The sequence below is a fragment of the Eubalaena glacialis genome, chromosome 2 (genome assembly GCF_028564815.1).
Source record: "Eubalaena glacialis isolate mEubGla1 chromosome 2, mEubGla1.1.hap2.+ XY, whole genome shotgun sequence".
Classification (NCBI taxonomy): domain Eukaryota; kingdom Metazoa; phylum Chordata; class Mammalia; order Artiodactyla; family Balaenidae; genus Eubalaena; species Eubalaena glacialis.
The window spans coordinates 42473180-42494847 of record NC_083717.1 but is presented as its reverse complement, the minus strand read 5'-3'; the positions used below and the strand labels follow the sequence as shown (position 1 = coordinate 42494847).

Here is a 21668-nt window from a genome sequence, read left to right as displayed (position 1 = left end):
TAAAAGTGTAATTACTCTCAGCCACTCAAGCAGTGAAACTGTCTGCTATGCAGAGGTTGCCTCATAATTTGAATATTCACAGGAAGTTTCTTCACATACTGCAGTTTATTTTACTCGTTTAAGGAAATGAATTTTGAACCCCTGAGCATTTTCCCCAGGGCATAATCTTGAATTTTGTTGACCTTTTCCATACCCCAGCACCCAAAAGACTTTGATCTTTTTAGAGTGATTCTTTTTAAACTTCAGTTTATCAAAACCCAAGATCTGGATTATGCTTCTGAACTTCAGACCTGAGATTTTTATTTTAGGCATAGTTTTTTGTGAGTTCTACGTACTTTCAGTCATGTAGGTTTCTTTCTTTTACTTTTAAGCACAGCTCAAGAGAGCAATAGTATTAGACTAAATAAGATAGTAACATTTAAAATCACTTTGTATACTCTTCAATCCAGGATAAATGCAAACCTATTTAAATAGAAATAAATACAGATGCATTATGATTGACATGGTTCAGCAAAGCCCAGTGAGTGGGCTGCTGGTAAGTTTTCCTACCCTTCCCCAACTATAATTTGTTTACATATGTATAATTGAAACCTAAAAGACTAGATAGCACTTTAAAAGTGCACATTTTGTTAGCTTTTAAAAAGCTAGTGGCTCAGGACACAAAAGTTTTAGACAGATTTATATATGGGTCATAAAATGGGGCTGGCCCACCTCAAGGTGTAATGTCCTTACTGGATACTTGTCAAATCACACGTTACAGGTTAATGAAGCCTTAACTCCATTAGGCATGTTTATTGCATGCCTGCTGTGTACTCAGGGGCGGAGTTCTGGTTACTATATGTATAAATTATTTCTAACCATCCCTACAACTATTTTAGAGAGGTACAAATCATCCCATTTCATTGGTATGGAAATGGAGACTTAGAGGGTCAAATTCCTTCTTGCCTGGGATCTTTTTGCTATAAGTATTCAGATCCAGATTTGAGCCACATCAGCCTCACTCTGAAACCAATGATCACTCATTCCTGTTTATACCTTTGTTTGCTGCTCCTCTTTATTCCTTAGGAAGGGGTCATGTAAGAAGAAAGGAAAGATTTCATCCATTTTGAAAACTTGTCAACACATGTGAAATGAGATATAGATTAGCTCTGCCTTAGGGTCCCCCACACTTCCATTTGTGGGGTTTCATAATGGCTTAAGGTCCTTTTCTCTCCCTTGTTCTTTGTTTTCATAGTCTTCCCTTCCCCCCAGCTCACCAACCAACATTGTATCACAGCAGCAGATTCTCATCCCAGACTTGGTTTGTGGTCCCTTGTAGTGCTGGCTTGGATTTATTTTCTGGGTGAGGTATTCCTACCAGGGCTGAGTCTGGATCTTCCCCGTGGATTTTCCATTAGAATGTCTTGAGCTGCTCTGTTTCCCAGGTCTGGAATTGGGATGTGGTCTGTTTGACTGCCAGCTGGACAGCTAGCACCTTAGCATAGTTGCTGCGGCAGCCCTTTCTTTCCTTGGCCAGTCCCCCTATTTTCCCCTCAACCATGGAGTGGAGTTTTTGATTTTTCCAAGTGGGGAAAAGGTGTGGGGGGAACAAGTAGAAAAATCACAGCCACCAGCTCCACCTAAGTTAGTACATACTCTGGGATGTGGGAAAAAAGGGACCAGAACTCCAGAATCCCCATGATTTCCAGTCTTTGAAAGGCAAGGCTATTCCCATTAACTAACACACTCAGAAATAGTTTGGACCAAGACTGAAATGGACCAAGGTAATTTTTTCTTTAACTGAAACATTTTCAGATTGATCTGTGGGCCGTGCCTCTATTCCTATGGCATCCTTTCTGTACTTCTGTGTTGAAATTACCTCTTAATATATTCATTTCTACTACAAAATTGTAAACTACTCCCCCCCACCACATACACACAAACATTAGACATCTCTTTTTATTTGGATAATTCCCAGTACCTATTCCTATGGCATCCTTTCTGTACTTCTGTGTTGAAATTACCTCTTAATATATTCATTTCTACTACAAAATTGTAAAATACTCCCCCCCACCACATACACACAAACATTAGACATCTCTTTTTATTTGGATAATTCCCAGTACCTTTCTATTAGTTATGCCTAACTAATAGAAAAGGTAATTTTATTGACAAGTGATTCATGACCTGTATCAGTGCAGTGCCTCTTTGACCCTTCCTCTAAGATTCCTGGCTAATGCAGGGCAAATTATTTATTTATTGATGATCAATTATTAGTTAATTTAGATAAGAAAAACTTCCTCTTCTCATTATCTCTGAACACAGACCTGTACACACACACACACACACACACACACATTTATTGTCTAAGCATAGACTGTAAGAATTAAAAGAGACATTAGGGGTCGTCTAGTTCAGTCTCCACTTCCACTTCTGCGCAGACAGCTTTTTTGAAATGTCTTGCCACGGTCACTCAACCTTTGCTCCAGCCCTTCTGGTGAACAAGCCTCATGACTTTATAAGGCTGCCAGCCTATGGCCCGAAGCCCCGTTATAGTGAAGCTCTGGCTTCCACTTGGCGGACTTTGTTCTCCCTCCTGAATGGCACAGGGCAAATCTGCAGCCATCCTCAGACACATTTTCTTCAAGCTCCTCTGCAACCTGAATGTATCTCAGGTGTTTCCACTCATGGTGACCTCATTACCATGCATGCATTTTTGTTTATCAGTGTTTTAATTTAATTTATCAATATTTAGGAACAAACACAACCGTATAGGTGCAGTGTTGGTGGCACATACTGGCCAGACTGTCCCCATTTTGGATTTGGGTGCACTGTCTATTAATAGAGCCTAAAACTATTAGTATTTCTGTTTGTTTTGCCATAACCTTGTATTGTCAACTCCTCTTGAATTTGCTTTCAAGCAAAACCTCCAGGTAGAGTTCTCATGAACTGCTAGGTAGCCAGGTTATCTACTCTGTCCCTCATCACTTAGTATCACCTGCAGGTTTGATAAACATACGTATGTTTTTCCAAATCATGCATAATGCTAACTAGAATGGAAACGCTTCATTCTTCAAAACTTCTTGAAGGAGGTTGATATCTTTCTTGGTTTCACTATGTACATAGAGATATTTTTATCTGCTGTTATCAGGTCACATGTCCTTTTTGTTTACAGAGTTAAAGAAGAGAATGGGTTAAATACTTTGCTAATTTAAGCATACAGATCTTTAGAATCCCTAGATGTACCAATGTAATATTTCTATCAAGGCCCCCTCTGTCTGGTTCACCAGAGTCCATATCCTAGTTGTTGAACTGAAAACAGATTCTAGATTATATGTTTTTCTTCATCACATTATTCATCCAATGTCAGATCTATTTAAGGTAGGAGAATTTAAATAGTTATATTTCTGGTCTTGCTTAATAGAACCCGTGAGTTTAATACACTGATACGTTTTATTAGTTATGCTCCCCCTTTGTCTTTTATCTCGGTATTTTTATAAAGTAACAAGTTTCCAGAAAGAACTTAAGTCTCAAAACAGAAATTGCCCACAAACCCTATCACATAGTTTCCTAATAAGGAACTTCTGATTTTGGTAGCAAAAGAAATAAATTCTGTAACTACCGGGAGGAAAAGATCATTATTTAAATACATAGGTGGAATTATGGTTCTAAATCATCGTTTTATCTTTCTGTACCTGTGGTTTACATGACAAACTCATGGTTGTCCTGTAGTAACTGTATCAACTGAGAATTGAAAGCTACTAATTCGACTGTGTCCTTTACAGCTTCTTAGTATGAGGAGGGAGGGAGATTGATCAGTTGGTTGATTTAAAAGGCTGGAATGAAAAGAAACTGATTTTTTTTTTAAAGCAGTGGTTGAATAAATTTTCTTTTTCAGAATGTGATAACTTCCTGGATGTTGGATTGGGCAGAGAGTGTGCCTCAAAACAAGGTGTCCTTAAAGGAGAATCTGGGAGTGATTCTGACCTCTTCCACTCACCCAGTGAAGAAGTGGACAGCATTATCTTCTCCAAGGTACTGTTGGCCTCAGTGTGTGACTCCTGCTAGACAGATGTGACTCCTACTAGCCTTACAGGGCTTCTCTTCAGGTCTTAGAGAAGTGTAAATGCTCCCTTTCAGAGAATGAAGCTCCAGGTTGCCAGGCCTTAGAAAGAGGCCTTGGCCACTTTATTTTCTGTAGAATCATGGCTGGTTACGTGCAGGTTTTGAAGCTCACATTGAAGCCTAAAGAAATGGAAGTTCCTTTAATGTGAATTAAATCAGATGACAGTGAATACTTCTCAGGGGGCAGGAAGGAACCACAGCTCAGACTGTATGACGTCATGTGTATAAACTAACCACAGAGCCTTCTGATTAATGTGTTTAGGCCTGAAGCTCGCTGCTGAGCTTGGTGATGTCACCCGTCCTCATCGAGCCTGCTTCATTGGAAGTTTCTAGAGCTCTGCTCAGGAATCCAAGCTTTCTCACTAGTGAAAAGCCAAGCCCATCTACATGCATCACCTCGTGTTTTCATATAATTTGAGGCTCTAAGAGAGTGGTGGGGGTGGGGGGGTTGCTTTCTTTTGCTTATGTTTGTATCTAGCTGCAGCAAGGTTGGTTTTGTCTCCTAAGAAGAATAGAGGCCTTTCCCACAGCAGGATCAGCAAATGGTACTCAGTTATATGCCACAAGTGCTTGTCTTTATAATAGAGAGTGGTTGAGGGGGCAGAAACAAGGCAGCTGTGCAGACACCTTTGTGCGGGTTCACGATGACTTTGGAGAAGTGATGAGAGCAGTTGGGTTAGTGGTTGATTAGGTTCTCCAAGGCAGCGTGATGATGCTGGGTTTAAAAGTTACGCTAGAAGAAGGCTTACCGTTCTGGGCTTACCGTTCTGGGACTCTGGTCTGGAATGTATTTAAGCCTCTGTGCATTTACTTTCACTTTCCCTTCATTTTTGCTCAGCGGCTCTCATATGCCCGCTTGGCCTCCCCTCGCCCTTTTCCTCGTTCCTTTTCCTTGTGGTTATTGTCTTCCAGAGGGCCTTGGAAAGACTCATGGAATTGTTTACTCATAGAAGGAATTCTGTAAAGTAAAAAGTCCACACAACTTGGAGGATCTGTCCTTCTCTGAAGTTATTTAGGGAGAGGGACCCCAATATGATCTTCTTTTTTTTTTAACTAACAGAATTTAGGTAATTTCCACTGTGATTTTGAGGTTTTCATTGTAAGGACTCCTAAAGTGTCTGCCTCCCCCCAAGGGGAATACCATTCCAAAGGTGCATGTCTTTAAAAATGTATTGCTTTTGTCCGAGATAAATAGATTAGATAATATCTCTAAGTTCCAGCTTTAAAACAGTCATCAGTAATCACTGAAGCTGGGTCATGGATGCATGAGGATTTGTTAAACATTTATATATGTGTGAAAATTTTCTTAGTAAGAAATTTTTAACAAATTGCAAAGTCTCCGTTAAGAAATAATTGCTTGAACCTCCTAGGTGCGTGACAGCTTGCCCTGGGTGTTACCATCTCTGCAGAATGATAGTTATTTCTGGTTACTAAATTGAATGATTTTCCTAGCTAAGGAGAATTAGAATTTACTACATTTTACCTAATTATTCAAACTGCCAAAAGCACTTAGGAGATTGTTCATACAAATGGCCAGTGCTAGATTTGGCAGTTTTTTCAGGATGACTGGACAGATAAAATTTTTAAAGGTTGCAGCATATCTCTGAATAAACTTTTACCAACATTTCATACTGGGGTGCCTCAGGAAGTCTAGAAATGGCGATGCACTTTCACCTCTTCATGCTGACAGAAGAATGTCTGATGGCCTGGGGCGAGATTTGGAGGGTCCTTCCTCTTAGTGTCTCTGCTCTACCACGGTTGTTAGTGACAGAGAGGTTTTGCAATAATGTTTTCTCTAGCATTCATAAAACCAAGGGTTTACATGTGAAAGGAAAAGGAAACAGACAGACTCATGTGTACAAGATGCTTACTTTATACTAGGCACTGAACAGAATTTTTTACATATGTGATCACATTTCATGCTCCCAGCAACCCTGCAAGGTGGGTGGTCTTATCTTCATTATACTCCTGAGGAAATAGAGGCTCTGATTGGTAAAGAAGTTTACTCAAAATTACTCAGCTGGTAAGTAACAAAATTGAGATTTGTACCTATCCCTAACTCTGAAATCTGTTCATTTTCTGTTATTTTGCTCTCAACCTCCAGACACCTGCATTAATAACCAGTGCTTTATATAGAAGCATGGCAGTGGCAGACAGGCCATCATCTACTTCCTTAAAAGCCTTCCTCTGTGGTCATCCACACAACATGTACTGTGAAACATCAGACTGTCCCAGAGTTTCTTCTCAGGCTCCAGCCCTCCCACTCTCCCTTCTCTAAAAAATAATCTGTAGGCAAGGCATTGCAACATCCTTTTCTGCGAACCATGAGTGGTGCGTTAGGTCACTTCCTGCAGCCACTTGTGTGACTCTGGCCTTAACAGAGGTCTCTTTAACATTAGCCTGCGGCGTTTGTCAGAACTTTCCACTTAATCTTATGTTTCCACTCAGTATGCCTGCCTCCTGGCAAGTATGACTCTTTGGTGAGTGTTGCGAGCTTCATGTTTATTCTTATGGATATTTGCTCGTTTCTAAGTTCTTTCTTTTCCATAGATCAACAGCATAAAATTTAAATTTTGTTTTTAATGTGAGAAGAAATCCTCGGATGCTTTCTGGCACTAGCTAAGAAGGATAATTGAAGGCCACAGAAAATACTAATAGTTGCTTCCTCTTTTCCCAGAGATAAAGTAAAGCCCTTACACCTTGTTTTTTCCTCCAAGTTATAAGACATAGCCACAATTGATTAAGAAAATCAAAGTAACTCCCCTAAGATGCTAACCCTTAAAGGAAAACCCTTTATTTCATATGCTGTAGTTTGCTCTCAAGTACTTCAACACCAAGCCAAAAATTTACCTTTTATTTTAAACTTTTAGAGATAAAAGTAAATATGTTTACAGAATCCAAATTAGAAAAACTATAATCACTTATGCATAAGTATTGAAATTATTATAATTTCAGAACTGTGAAGCAGGGCTGATGCTTGCCATCAGATACTTAAATAAAGTATTGCACATAAATGGATTAAGTGATTGGCATACATTAGGATTTTAAAATATGAGCTTTTATTTTCAAGGCACATGGCAGAGTGCCCTGTGTATAATATAATAGATAATAATTTATAAGTATTTGACGAGCAAATGAATGAAAATTAAAGGACTAGTATTTTGGCAATATTAAGCATGATTCCTTCAGGTGTAGTAATAAGATATAAACTGCATAGCTATTTCTATATTTCTATGTATATAAGTGTATATAATGTTTACACCTCTCTATATACATATCTATATCATACCTATATGGTGTAACGCTGGTTAAGAAAGCCAATCAGGCATTTTTTTCCCCAACATTTTATTTTAAAAATTCTGAAACAGAAAAGTTAGAAGAATTGTGCAGTGAACATCCACCACCTAAATTCTGCAATTAACTTTTTATTATATTTGCTTTGTTACATAGTTATGCATCTGTCTCTCATTCTTCCACCCACCAGTTCATCTAATTTCTTTGATGCACTTCAAAATAACTTACAGATATCAATACACTTCCCCCCTAAATGCTTAGAATTCAGTATTTGTTTATAGGGTTGTTGTTTTTTTATAAAATTTACATACAATGAAGTATGCAGTCTCAAGAGTACCATTCAATGACTCCCCCCCCAACTTTATTGAGTTATAATTGACAAATAAAAATCATACATATTTGAGGTGTATGACATGTTGTTTTTATATATATAAATAAACACACATATATATAATACTTATATACATACATACATTGTGAAGTGATTACCACAATCAGGCTAACTAACATATCTGTCACCTCACATAGTTACTTTTTATGTGTGTGGTGAAAACACTTGAGATTTACTTTCTTGGCAGATTTCAAGGATACCGTACCTTATTATTAACTATAGTGACCATGGTGTATATTAGGTCTCCAGAACTTACTCATCTCATAACTGAAAGTATGTTCCCTTTGACTAACATCTTCCCATTTCCCCCACCCCTCCAGCCCCCGGTAACCACCATTATACTCCCTGTTACTATGAGTTTGACATTTTTAGATTTCACATTTAAGTGAGATTGTGCAGTATTTGTCTTTCTGTGGCTTATTTCACTTAGCGTGATGCCCTCAAGATGCATCCATGTTATCGCAAATGGCAGGATTTCCTTCTTTTTCAAGGCTGAATAATTCTATATCCACTCATCTGTCAGTGGACACTTAGGATATTTCCATATGTTGGCTACTGTCAATAATGCTGCTTTGAACATGGGAGTGCACATATCTCTTCAAGACAGTGACTTTATTTCCTTTGGGTATATACCCAGATGTGGGATTGCTGGATCATATATGGCAGTTAGTCCTGCCTTTAATTTTTTGAGGAACCTCCATACTGTTTTCCATAACAGCTGTACCTCAGTGACCTTTGATTAATGCAGTCACCCATCTTTGTAACCTAAACCCCCATAAGGATATATCACTTTGGAAAGTTTTCTCATGCCCCTTCCCAGTTTGTCTCCTCTCTAACCCACTAGAGACAGCAACTGTTGTAATTTTTTTCTACCACAGGTTAATTTTTCTTATTTCAGAACTCCATATAAATGAAATATAAATATTATCATTCCTCTTAGATAAATACCCAGGAGTGGAATTTCTGGATCATATTGTAAGTGTAGGTTTAGTTTTATAAGAAATTGCCAGACTTTTTTCCAAAGTGGCTGTACCATTTTTTATTCTCAACAGCAAGAATGAGAATTATAGTGGCACCACGTCCTTACCAACATGTATAATTGTTTTGTTTTGCTTTGACTTTAACATTTCTGGTGTGCATGTAGTGGTATCTCACTATGTTTCTGATTTGCTTTTCCTTGACACCTAATGATTATGTTAAACACATTTTCATATGTTTATTGGCCACTTGTGTGTATCTTCCTTTATGGAATGTCTGTTCATCTCTTTTGCCCATTAAAAAAATTAGATCATTTGTCTTTTTGTTGTTGAGAAGTAGAAATTCTATATATGTATCCTGGATACCAGTCCTTTGTTAGATTTATGTTTTGAAAATATTTTCTTCCACTCTATGGCTGCCTGTTCACTTTGATAATGCTGTCTTGATGAACTGAATTTTTAAAATTTTGATGAAGTGTAACTTATCACATTTTTATAGTTATTGCTACCTGTGTCCTATCTTGTTATTGATTTGTCTGCCCCCAGCTGCAGTAACAGCTCTGTAGTTTTTAGCAATAGGATTGAATCCTAGCTGTACCTAGGATCACCTGGAGAGCTTGAAGAAGAAGAAGAAGAAGAAGGGACCAAGACAAAGACAAAGAAAAAAAGTGTGGTCCTTACTCCAGATCAGTTAAATTAGAAACTTGAGTTTATTATGTAACCTCACTGAGCTTCAGTTTTCTCATCTATAAAATGGGAATAAGAATAGCTACTAAATCAAGTAGTTGTGAGGATTAAAAGAAATCATACATCGAAATCACTTAGTATAGAGCCCCACACATGGTGAGTATCCAGTAAATAATTATTATTCAAATTTATATGATAGTTATACTGCACATATATTTAAGTAATAGATTCTCTCAAGCTTTATATAAACATCATCATTTGTTTTGGACTTTTACATTAACTTTTATTTATGTAATTATTTTGTAATTTCATTCTCCCTAGTTTATTTGGCCTTAAATTAAGCAAAACCCAAGTATCCTTGGGTCACTCTGTTGGATTCAGCCCCTGGCCCTGAAGCCAGAACTGTCTGTGTAAGGCTAGCGTTGGAAAGACCAGCCACTCTCACACCTTTGTAGTGCTCAGAGGGCATTCCCTCTGATGCCTGTTGGGTTTTTCTAGCCTGATAACCATTTGCAGATTTTCAAAATTTTATAATCCCCAAGGAGAGAGAAGCTGATGGTAGAGATGATAGTTTTTTGTGTGTGTTCCCATTCTCCTATATGCAGGAGGGAAACCAATTATGAAAACTCAAGAGAGGAAGGATTTGTGTGTCAGTCTCAGGTACAGACTTGGTCTTAGTGTCCCTAGTATGCTTGCTTTCTCGCATACATACGTGACTCCCAACCACCCCTTCTCTCCTGTTTCCGCCTTTTAACATCTCTTCTACTTCTCTGCCCAAACCCAGTCTTAATACTCATCACAATTGTGTTTTGGCCATTTGTTTATAAGAATGAAAAAATATATATACATATATTTTCATTCTTATATATATTTATATATAAATGCGTAAGTATTCATATAAATATATATTTATATTACATATATATATATATATATATATATATGGGACTTGGGATATTATTCCTGATTGTCTGGAGGAATGGCACCATGGGATCAGTTTAACTAGTACATTTGATTTACGTGGATTCAAAACTAAGTTTTAAAAAATGTGTTAGTTTAACTGATCCCATGGCACCATTCCTCCAGACAATCAGGAATAATTTCCTAAGTCTTGAAAGTCGTTTAATTAGCAGACATTTTAAGAGAAAAGACCTCTCTGAAGAAAGACTGACACATAACTCAAAAACTCTTAAGAGGAGCTTCAAATATTAGGCGTGGAACATTCTGTCTGTGTCAGAAGCCATAATTTTTTTCCCTTTCTAATATATATAAATGAAGAAACAGCATCCCCCAAGATCTGGTACTTTTTTGAGGAGGGAGGAAAATGGTGGAAGTAGTAGTTCTCACATCTGTTATTTGGCAGATATCTCTAAGAACTTTAGCACTAACAAATTCAGGGACTGGAAAGGGAACATTGCAAAAACAGTTCAAAAGTTTTAAAAACCTGCTTTCCTTCCTTCCTCTGTTATCCATGATTTAAATGGACAATACTTTTGAACAGACCTTATATTAATTTCTAACCTTTAGATCTAAAGATCATCATGTGACTTATCCATAGACACATACCTAGCTATAGAAAGGCTACGACCATACTCCGGGTTTGAGTTCTCATTACACCACTGACTACTTTCTAGTCTGCAAAGGTAGTGTAAAGATGTGATGAAGTTGGGAAATTCTTTTGAGAACGCTAAAAAAAACTTGGAAAAAAGTAGTTTAGAGCCTTCTTTAGATTCAATCTAAAGTTAAAACCATTTGCCTCAGTACTTAATAAATGAGCTCAGTCTTAATATCTGAATTTGTCCTATTTTTCCCTTTTCAGATAATAACTGCTAGCTCACAAAAATACTTGAGTGTAGGAATATTATACTGTGTGAACCTAATTCTTAAATCAGGATCAGGAATGCAAGGCTAAAGAAATCACGTGTTACTATGAAAAAACTCCCAGATCTTTTATTTTGTGTTTTTTGTTTTTTAAAAAATCAGAGTTAAAAGCACACACCAAGAAATGCCATAGCACACACAGGGAACAAGGCTATGTTGAGGCTGTATGCTAGGCAGATTTCTCCTTTTTACAGAGAAATACCTATTCTACCATCTACAAGTCATTTTCACACTGGGAAGAGCTAACTTGTACAAAGAATGTGTGATAAATGGAAACTTCAGCTCAAAAGCTTTCATATCTTTTGAAGCCTTGCCTGTGTGTTTTAAAACAGGCTCGTCACACATTTTGCTTTTTTGATGCCCATTCTGCTTGTCCCTTGGTATTGTTTGGAGAATTAGACATTTAGGCAGCTTTAGGCAGCTTTAGGCAGCTTTAGTTTCCCGGGGCTGCTGTAACCAATTACCACAAATTTGGTGGCTTGAAACAATATAAATTTATTCTTTCATAGTTCTGGAGGCAGGAGGTCCTAAAAGCAATGTATCAGAGGGGCTGCTGTCTCTGCTTATAAGTACACTACTCCTTTTGGATTCACGAACCACTCTAGTGTAATATGACCTCATCTTAACTAATAACATTTGCAAAGACTCAACCAAATAAGGTCACATTCCGAAAAGGATGTGAATTTGAGGAGGACACTACTATTCAACACAGTACAGTGAAAAAGCTAAGACATCCTAAAAGTGTATTCTAAAGTTGGTATTCATGACCATTTATAGTCTCCCTTTCTGTGGAGAGTGGCCCCAGGAATAGAAACTTTAGGATGTCCAGGTCAATCCTCACTAACTTAAAAGGAGTCATCGATAATTTTATTTTAAAACAAGACCTACCCTGTTTTAGAATCTACTTGGTAAAGCATATAGTTTTATTTTACAGTGTGGCCCAGTGAAGGGAACACTGAGGACTTTTCTGATATTGACTTTGAGATCTTATCCTTACAGGGTGGTTTTTTTTTTTTAAGGTGATCTTATCCTTACAGGGTTGGTTTTCTTTTTTTTAAGATAACAGAACAGGGCAGTTTAAAAGTTGAAATCAACCTCCGTTCAAATCTTGCTTCTCCTGTACTTGGGGGGGTGGGGGAGCCCAGGAGACAGTCTGGGCCTCAGATTTCTGACTGTCCAATGGTCCCCTCTCATCTTTCCCTCACTCATCGTTTAAAGAGCAATTAACGTAGGAAACTGGATTCTACAGGGTGGGAAAAAAAAGCTCATATGAGCTTGTGAGATCCAGCCCCAGCGGTATAAAGAATGCTTTCAGAAGGTAGAGTGCTTTTGAAGTGTTATGTTAAGCCTTTAAAGTGGCACTCCCTTTAGTATGGGAGTTGTTTTCTGTTTCAAAGCTAACAGGGCTCATTAGTTTCCATAATTTTTAAAATCTTTCTTGAAGAACTGTAAGTTTCTTTACTCCTAATTAAAACTGAGTAGACTGACTAATTATGGAAATACTGTGAAGGGGAAAAAAAAAAATCAGAGAATACCTTTCTCTATTCCCTGCTCCCTATCCCATAAGAACGCAAAATAAAGGTATTAAGATAGTACAGTGCCCACATCTGTAACTCAGAATGTGAGCGTGTGTCTTTTTAGACACTTTACTTATCTTTTGGATAAATTTATTTTTTGAATGCCATGACGCTTACCTTTCCCTCACCCATCAAATTATGTGTTCTGGTGTCTTTCAGCACGTAGAGAATGTCAGGCCACTGGGATCCAAATGGCACAATTCCTGTTAGGCTCTAGAAGTTGGCCAGGGAAAGCGCATCATCAATTTATCAAAGGCTGCATTGCCAGGACTGATGATTTTATGTACAGTTTGACTCGATAAAACTCAGCCAGTACTCAGTTAAAGGAAAAAAGGGGATAGATTTCTTGCATTTAGGTGTTCGTGGCCACAATTTGGGCATTTGTGGCAGACTTTAGGTGGGATAATAAGCTCTTCTGCATTTTTCAAAATGCTACTGAAAACAATTAGACTTGCTTTTGGAATATAAACTTCAGTATATCACTGTCGTAGCCAAGCACACTACCTTTTTTTAGTTAAGGCTTGTAAACAAAACAAAACCAAAAAAACCTAAACTTTATATGGTATGAATTTAGAGTTTTCATAAGCAGAAACCTCAGAGACATAGTTTCCCTTCATTTCAGTTGATGGTATTGACTGAAAAAAACTGACTTGTATTAGATCTGTTCCTCTGTAAGAAAGGGAAAATGATGTACTTCCCATCTAGCACCTCTAGTAAAAGGGTAAAAAGAGCATAGACCTTGACCCTACCTTTACTGGAGGCTGTTTGAATCCATCTGTGATCATGCTTTAAGAAAGAAATCTGTTTGAAGCCAACTGTGATCTTGCCTGTCCTACCCACTGTAAAGGCATTGGCTCGATGGGGAATAACAGAGAGCTGTCTGCTTGGTCCTGCCATTTCCAACCATATGTGCTTTCTCTCCATTACAGCCTGAGGAAGAACAGTTGGCCTGTGATATCACTGGATCCAGTTCCTCCACCGATGACACAGCATCCTTGGATCGACATTCTTCTCATGGCAGTGATGTGTCCCTCCCCCAGATTTCAAATTTGAACAGGTCCAGAGACCAACAATGTCTTGATGGTTTCTACAACCATGGGGTGGGAGCTGAGGGTCGAGAGAGTGAGAGTGAGCCTGCTGGCTCAGGTGAGATGGAAGAGGAGGAGATGGACAGCATCACCGAAGTGCCTGCGAACTGCTCTGTCCTAAGGAGCTCTATGCGCTCTCTGTCCCCTTTCCGGAGGCACAGCTGGGGTCCTGGGAAGAATGCAGCCAGTGACGCAGAAATGAACCAGCGGAGGTGAGACGGCAGGCTGTTTGTCTAGTCTCTCAGTGTCTGCTTGCTTTTGATTTGGTGTTATTATTAGTAAAAGATCTTAGGAGACACCATGGTATAGAAGAAAGAATATAGGCTTTGGAATCAGGAAAATCTGTGTTCAAACTCTAGCTCTATAACTTACTATGTGGATAACCTTGGCAAATTACTTGACCCTTCTGAGCTTTAACTTTCTCATCTGTAAAACACCTGCCTTTCAGAATATTTGTAATAATAAAGATTACAAGTGAAATATGTCAGTCACGTGGGTGTTTAATAAATGGTAGCATTTGTTCAGGCCAGATTTGTTCATGAAATTCAGAGATTAGAAAATTTGGAGGGAATAGTTTCATGTCAATTTTGAATTAAGAAATAAACATGAACTCTTACAGTCTCAACACATCTAAGTCTTCACAGTGCTTCATAGAAATTGCCATCTGTTTCTAGTGCGGAGAGTTTTGATGAAGTCTAAATTACCAGTGTTTAATCCTTAAGAGATCATAATAATCATTCAATTGTTGCTATTTTTCCATGTATCACTCAGTCTTGGGGCTCTCTTGTAAGTGCCACCCAGTCTCATACCTTCAGTTTGGAAGCAGGCTATAAGAAAAGTTGGATTGGCTTCTGACCATTGGCTGCCTAGATGAATTTAAGCAGATGGCTTTAAGTGTAAAGAACAAGTGCCATGATGCCTACTGTATGTACAAAGGTGTGCCTGCTCCAAAGCTGCTTTCTTAATGAGGACAAGCAGCCAAGGGAGGAGGCTGACAGTTGTAAAACAATTGATGTAAACGGTTCACCGGCAGCAGTTATTGGTTTGTTTGCTTTTTAAAAATTCCTTGACCTCCTAATATTTTGGCTCATAGCTATAAGTACATGTAATCTGATCACATTCACTCACTCATTTATTCTTTTATTCGGCCAACATATATTAAGCACCGCCTGCATGTCAAGCATTTCTACGTTCTGGAGACCCAGAGGTGAACAAAGTCCCTGCCTTCATCATACCTTACACCTTCCTGACTTGCTACCCTTTTCAGATTTTTTTAATAACACATTGTCTCATGTAATTTTGCAACCTCTTCATGAGTCAGGTGGGATTAACCCCATTTTTGCAGATGAGACTCTGCAGGTAGTTTATATCATTTACCCAAGGTCAGTGGGATCCAGGTTTCCAGTTTCCTGGTCAGGCGCTCTTTCTACGACTCCATATTATTCTGGGGTGGAGTTCAGGATGCTAAGCTTAAAAATAAGCGGTTGCTTTATCTGATGGGCAGTTTTTATATATATTTGAAATCCTAGATTATGTAAAAAGCAGTTTCTAAAAACTTTCCTTCCCAGCTTTATTCAAGCTGTACTTTTTTTTTTTTTTTTTTTTTTTAAGCATTCACACCACAAGAAAAAATAAGGTTGGGGGAATGATCCCTACAGCCAGAATTCCCTTCCTGAAGCAAGAGAAGCTTCTTGACAGGATATACTTGTCTTAGATGATGACAACATTGAGAAATGAGGATCTATTTTATATATAATCTGTTTTCCTTTATAAACCACTATGGATCCCTTTGCCATGACTTTGATTTCGGAGCTAGATGTGACTTTATGGGTCATGTAGCTCCAATGAGGAAATTGAAGCTCAGATTAAATGATTTTGCCCAAGATTACATGGTGATTTTAGGACTGAGCTAAGATTAGAACCGTATCACCTAAATTGTTTATATTTTCAACCTATGTGATACCATGGAATCTCCTGTTTGAGTTTATCATTAAGGATTGCTTAGCACCCCTGTCCCAATACCTCTGGAGATAATGGAATGAGAGTTAGGGTTCACTTTAATTAGTTTGACTAATTCTTATAGTATTATCTGCATATAGTGTAACCTGAATTGTAGAGTCTTAAGAAAAGCTTTAAAGTTTTGAATGGCCTTTTTTAAAAATCCTTTTACTTTTATAATTGAATAAACCTCATTCTTGGTCACCTGATTAACTCCTTGGAGCAAGGAGGGAGCAAAGTAGCCCTTCTCAGAAATTATCAGGCCTTTTTGGTCATGATATTTTCCTGATTCCACATTCTTTCATTCCCTTACTCCCTGAACTATTTCTCTTTGGCGATTGTGTCTCTTCCCAGTGTGATGTCTGTATGTTTCATGCATTTGTATCCATTTTATTTCAACTCGACACTGACCTCTTCCACCATTCATTTTCAGTTCAATGCGAGTTCTTGGGGATGTTGTCAGGAGACCTCCCATTCATAGGAGAAGGTACAGAGCTCACTAACTTGATGGACTAACTGTTTGCCTTTGAGCTTATACTAACAAGCATCTCATTCTGCTTCATCTGTGATTAAACAGTCTATTTTTAAATAATGTCATGTCTGCTTCAGACAAATAAAATACAGGTATTTATTAATTGCTAATGTCCATTCCATATGAAATGGTTTCTCGAATTTGAAGTTTTTTCCTATTCTACTTTTATTTTTTGAAAAACAGTTTAAAAATATTTTTTCCATCTTGTGCTTTTTGGTGTTCAGATCATTTTGATAATAGGGTCTCCCCAACTTTATCCAGGAGAATTCAAAGAAGTGTCTGTTGTGCCTATGTAATGGACCCTGGGGAGTACTTTTTCTTTCTTTCCAAAAAAAGGGGAAGAACCAGAAACATGAGTGTGCTCATGTACAGGCCCTAAAATATTTTCAACATGTTCTTTAATAATGTGATGAAAGCCTGTCTTCCTAGGCCACCTGGCACTCTCCATTCCACTGCTGATGTGGTCATTCCTTAAAGCAAGTAAGAGGCATCAGCTGGTTTCTCAGGGGCCCTCTCAGTCTTTCAATTCCTTAATTATTTTTTGTCACATAAAATTTTGAAGCTAAAAATTATAGTGATTTATAAGCTGAAAAGTCATTTCTAGCCAGAAAGTGCTGATTTGCTTTAAATTGTTCAAATGCTGAGTTTTGTTTTATATTTACTGTACAGAAGTCATTTGTGACTTTTTCTTCCCTTGTTTGGAAAAAAAATTTAGAAATCTAAAAACGATGGTTTGATTACTGTTAGTGTCTCATATTAGGAGATACTTGTAAAGAGGTATTTTTAACTATTAGCTGAAGCTGTTTGTTGGGAAGCAGGCAAATAACAGTCTTTCTTTCCCACTTCATCTTTTTCAAGTGGGTGTTTCCTTCAATTCCAGATTTTAGGCACAGAGTTGAGCTCAAATACAAGTGTTCTCAGGAATCTTAGATAATCATGAACCTGGTTAAGTTTTTCTCCAGGGGAACAAGTTGTTAAATGCCTTTTTCAGTAGAAGTATCTAAAACCTTTAGAGATATATTTGTCTGACTTTCTTTTAAACTCTTCAGTATGGACTTATTAAAATCATGCACTGGATGACACTGGAAGATGACAAGTTGCTGGATACAGTCCAGGTTAGCATGTAGATACAGCCATCACAGCAGCTCCAGTGACGGTTTCATCCCTAGTCATATTTCTGTACGAAGAACATGGGTTATAATTTTAAATTTTGTATTAAGCCTTAGCTACTAAAATCGAAACATTCCAACAAGTATTAAAAGGTGGGGAGAGCGGGATACTTGTTTTTGTTTTTGTTTTTTTAAATCTGGAACTACTAAATCTCAAAATAAAGCTAAAGAACCATGAATTGTTACCTCCCCCCAGTTGAGGAATTGAGGAAATTAGGATGCTCTCAAAAATACTCTTAGTTGTGAAAGGAATTTTCTGCTACTGTAGGACCATCTGCAGCTTCCTTCCTGAATCCTTAGAAAAGCTTTTCGGACGCGGTTTCTGTCTCCCTGTTGTTCTTCGTTCTCTTCATCCTAAATTTCATCCCAGTCTCTCACATCATTGTCATTTTCTGAGAGTAAAGGGAAGTTTAAATCTGTAGAAAGAAAGACATTATTTTATTTTTAATGAATGATAAATCGGCAAAATATATTCAGTCACTAATTTTTTCTACATTCTGTTTTTAATAAATTGGCTGTTTAGGCATAATATGCCTTTTTATTAACAGTTTAGAGATATAAAATTAAGTTAATTTTCAAAGAATGGACTTCTGAATCTCATGTGTGTCTGCAAACTATATCAAGTCTTGCTTCCCTCCCACAAGTAAATTATAAGTCAGTCTGGTCTTGCTTAGCAGACTAGTAGAGACATGTCTCAGGTGTGTATTTCCACTATCTGCTTTTGCACTTGTGAGCTTTGTACTATTAATTTAATCTGATTTAAAATGTTTTACCATTTAAATTATTTTTTAATGATATTATTTTTAAGATTTACTTTTAGAGGATCCATAGAGGTAGCTCATATTTATTCTCCCACCATTTTCCTTGTCTTTTTTCGTCTGTCAAAAACCTCCCACTTGTCAACAAAACAGAGTTATCAGCTGTATTCAAGACGAAGGTGGGTTTTTTTGGTGTCTGTAGGTCTTCCCATTTGAAGGTTCAGGAAGCTGATTGGTTTTACTGTTATCCCCCTTCTTAAAACAAAAGCATGTCACTGAGGACCTTAAGGCCAAAACAGTAGCAGTGTTATTTTTTAAATGATAGCTTTTGTTAATCAGAAATCCTCTCCTATGGATGCAGCTCCTTTCACAGAGTATCTGATATTTTGAATTGGTTATTTTTTGGCTGGTTATGTTTACTTAACATTTCCAACCCCAGATTTTCTGTTCTTGCTGCTTGAGAATAAATATCAGTGCTGAGATAGTCAAGGAAATAGATGATCAAGTGGATTTTTTTAAATCTTGTGGGAAAGTGGATACAAACCTAAAATTAAGAGACACATTGCTCACTCAGTACTATAAAATTCCTTTTCTTTTTAAGGAAAGAAATCCCTTCGTTATCATTAAAATACAAGGAAACAGTATCATTGTTATATGCTTTATCTTTAGCATAGAAGCCTAGTGAATAGGGTTTGAAGGTGAATCTAAGTGTTGATTGGGTATCATTATGAAAGATATATGAATTGTCTGGCTTAGATGGATCCTTAATGGAAACATGAAAAAAACTGATGACTCAGTGAGCCTACCCTAGTGCAGTTTGTCATCGTTCCTTTTAGTTAAGGATTAGAGATACTGTGGTAAGGGAGTTGTAGGAGTGGTGGGATGTATAGAGAGATTGTCCCCAGTAGTGGAGGTTGGAACAAAGAAGAAGCCACACGTAGGGTGGATTCTCTGTTCAGGGTTCGCTAGGAGGAATTCTTGGTTTTCCAAGATTGGGCTTGTTATCCTGTAAAGAATTCACGTAGTCATTTCCAGCACATTATGTAGATGGACATCAGTAGAACAATTTTAAGTTTCCATGTTTTTTGTTCCAGCCATTTTCTAAGATCTAAATCAATGTTACATTCCTAATTTTTCGATAATCAGATAAATCCGTCTGTCTCTAACCATGCCCTTTCTTTTTAAACCCAATAATCCCATCCCTGTTTCCTCTTCTTCCGTTTCTGTTTCTTCCTTTGATGTCATCCCCAGTATGAGCTGGTGTCCCTCTGGTGTGCAATACTCTGCTGCCCTGAGCGCTGACTTTAATTACAGAAGATACGGTATTGTTATGTGTCCAGCCACCAAAGGGGGAATCATAAAATATGGCACTTGAGCTTTTGGCTTGGAGCTGGCTTCTGTGTGGCTGGAATGCATATGGCAGCCTGCTTTGTCTGTGAGCACAGTGTTGTGCCGCCTCTGCTGGGGGCACCACTGATCCAGTTGAAGCGGTCCAGCCTAGGAGTTGGATGGTGTACCCTGATGCATCCTTTTTGGCTCAAGTGGCTATAGATTTGGTGTTTTCTGCACAGACTTGTCTCCGTGGTATGATAAATCAGTTTTCTGTTTGTTTTGATCTGTCCTAATTCCCAGATCCTAGGAATTCCTACATCCTGCGGAAAACAATAACAGAAACAAGGCAGCTAATAAGATGCAGTCATCTTTTTACACTTCCAAATCCACCAATCTCTTTATTTATTTTTTTAACATTTTTATTGGAGTATAATTGCTTTACAATGTTGTGTTAGTTGCTGCTATATAACAAAGTGACCAAAGACCACCAATCTGTTTAGATTCCAAGCTCACAGATTCCTCATCATTGCATATTCTTCTCTCAACTAAGCAGCCAGATTTAATTACTAAAACATTTTCAGGTTTAAATTTTGTGGTAAGCATAGATCTGGCTTTCCCAGGCTTTACAAATAATTCATAATAGAAAACTAAATTTCTTCACTTAGTCTGTCTTCTTATCCCTGCTATTGAAAATGAGTTTTACAGAGACATTTACGTGTAGTTAGTCATGATTTCTATTGTCGTATTGAAATAAGAAAAACAAAATCCATTGCTTAATTTACTCAAGAAAATAGAGGCATACGGTTTCAGTTCATAAGAAGTAATTCATGGGGAAAAAGAGCAAATAGAAACCCTTCTAGACTGGCATACATAAATTTTTTGTAGCAATTAACTTTGAGCAGAGATAACTAAATAGCTTCAGTATACCTTCAAATACAATTCCAGATGCTTGTAACTGAGGAAATGGTCCGCTACAGCTGTATTCTGAGATCCAGTTGTAACTGCATGTAAATTATTCTGGCTAGCAACCCCAAGAATGATAGATGGCCAACCTCTCTCTGTAGCCTCCTGCTTACAAAAAAATGCTTTTCGCTGCGCAAACCACATAGTCTTTATTCCAGGGATCCCATTTTAGATACCAAACCTTAAGTTTGCTTTTTTCCCCTTTGTCAGTATTAAGGGGGAAAAAAAAAAAATTAAACCTCTTTTAGATGCAGTAGCTTTTCAGCTTTTGCCCTTTAAGGTGTCACATGTGCCTGTCTGCAACAAACAATTCTCAGGAAACCTGTCAAAGCAGTTGTTGTCCAGACAGGTGTGCACAGATGGTCATGCTCCTACGTAATGTGGGATTTCTGGGGGTGGATGCATACCTGTGAAGTTATAAAGGTCACCTAGACTATAGTTGAATGTAAAGTTATAAAGGTCCACTTGATGGATGCAAGGGCAAGTCTAGGTCTCCCTCTTTGCCTTCTGAAAGTTACTTATGTTCATATTCTCTCTCTCTCAAGTCTAGGTCTCCCTCTTTGCCTTCTGAAAGTTACTTATGCCATTTAATTCTTTGGCATTTGCAGAGTTCAGATTCTGGCAAAGATTGATCACATCAGATCAAGGGAAAAAACACACATGAATAAAAGATCAATAAGCGAATGTGGCCTGTCCATATGGTATATTGAAAAATGTCTGAGAAAATGACCTTAAGTGGTTCAACATTTGAATAAGTTGAATGAGGTTAAAAAAAAAAAAATCTAAGTGCAGTATGTTTCTCAGCATACCAGGATATTTGTGGGGAAGGGTAGGTGGCGCTCATGGCCATGCCCTTGCAGATGGTTTTGCTGGGTGACATAGAAATACTTATGAGCAAGGGAGATACAGCTAAAGGG

General features: G+C 37.8%; 1 protein-coding gene across 7 annotated transcripts in view; it reads left to right on the top strand.

Annotated features, from left to right (window-relative positions):
• Positions 1-21668, top strand: part of AKAP13 (A-kinase anchoring protein 13) — a 346999-nt gene that overhangs the window by 256790 nt on the left and 68541 nt on the right. For 4 of the 7 annotated variants that reach the window (XM_061179975.1, XM_061179972.1, XM_061179971.1 and 1 more), the window contains 3 exons: positions 3878-4014; positions 13841-14211; positions 16431-16484. In XM_061179975.1, the coding sequence (XP_061035958.1) occupies positions 3878-4014; positions 13841-14211; positions 16431-16484 (562 nt within the window). The remainder of the gene's footprint in view (positions 1-3877; positions 4015-13840; positions 14212-16430; positions 16485-21668) is intronic. The other 3 variants (XM_061179974.1, XM_061179973.1, XM_061179976.1) reach the window with 1 other exon arrangement.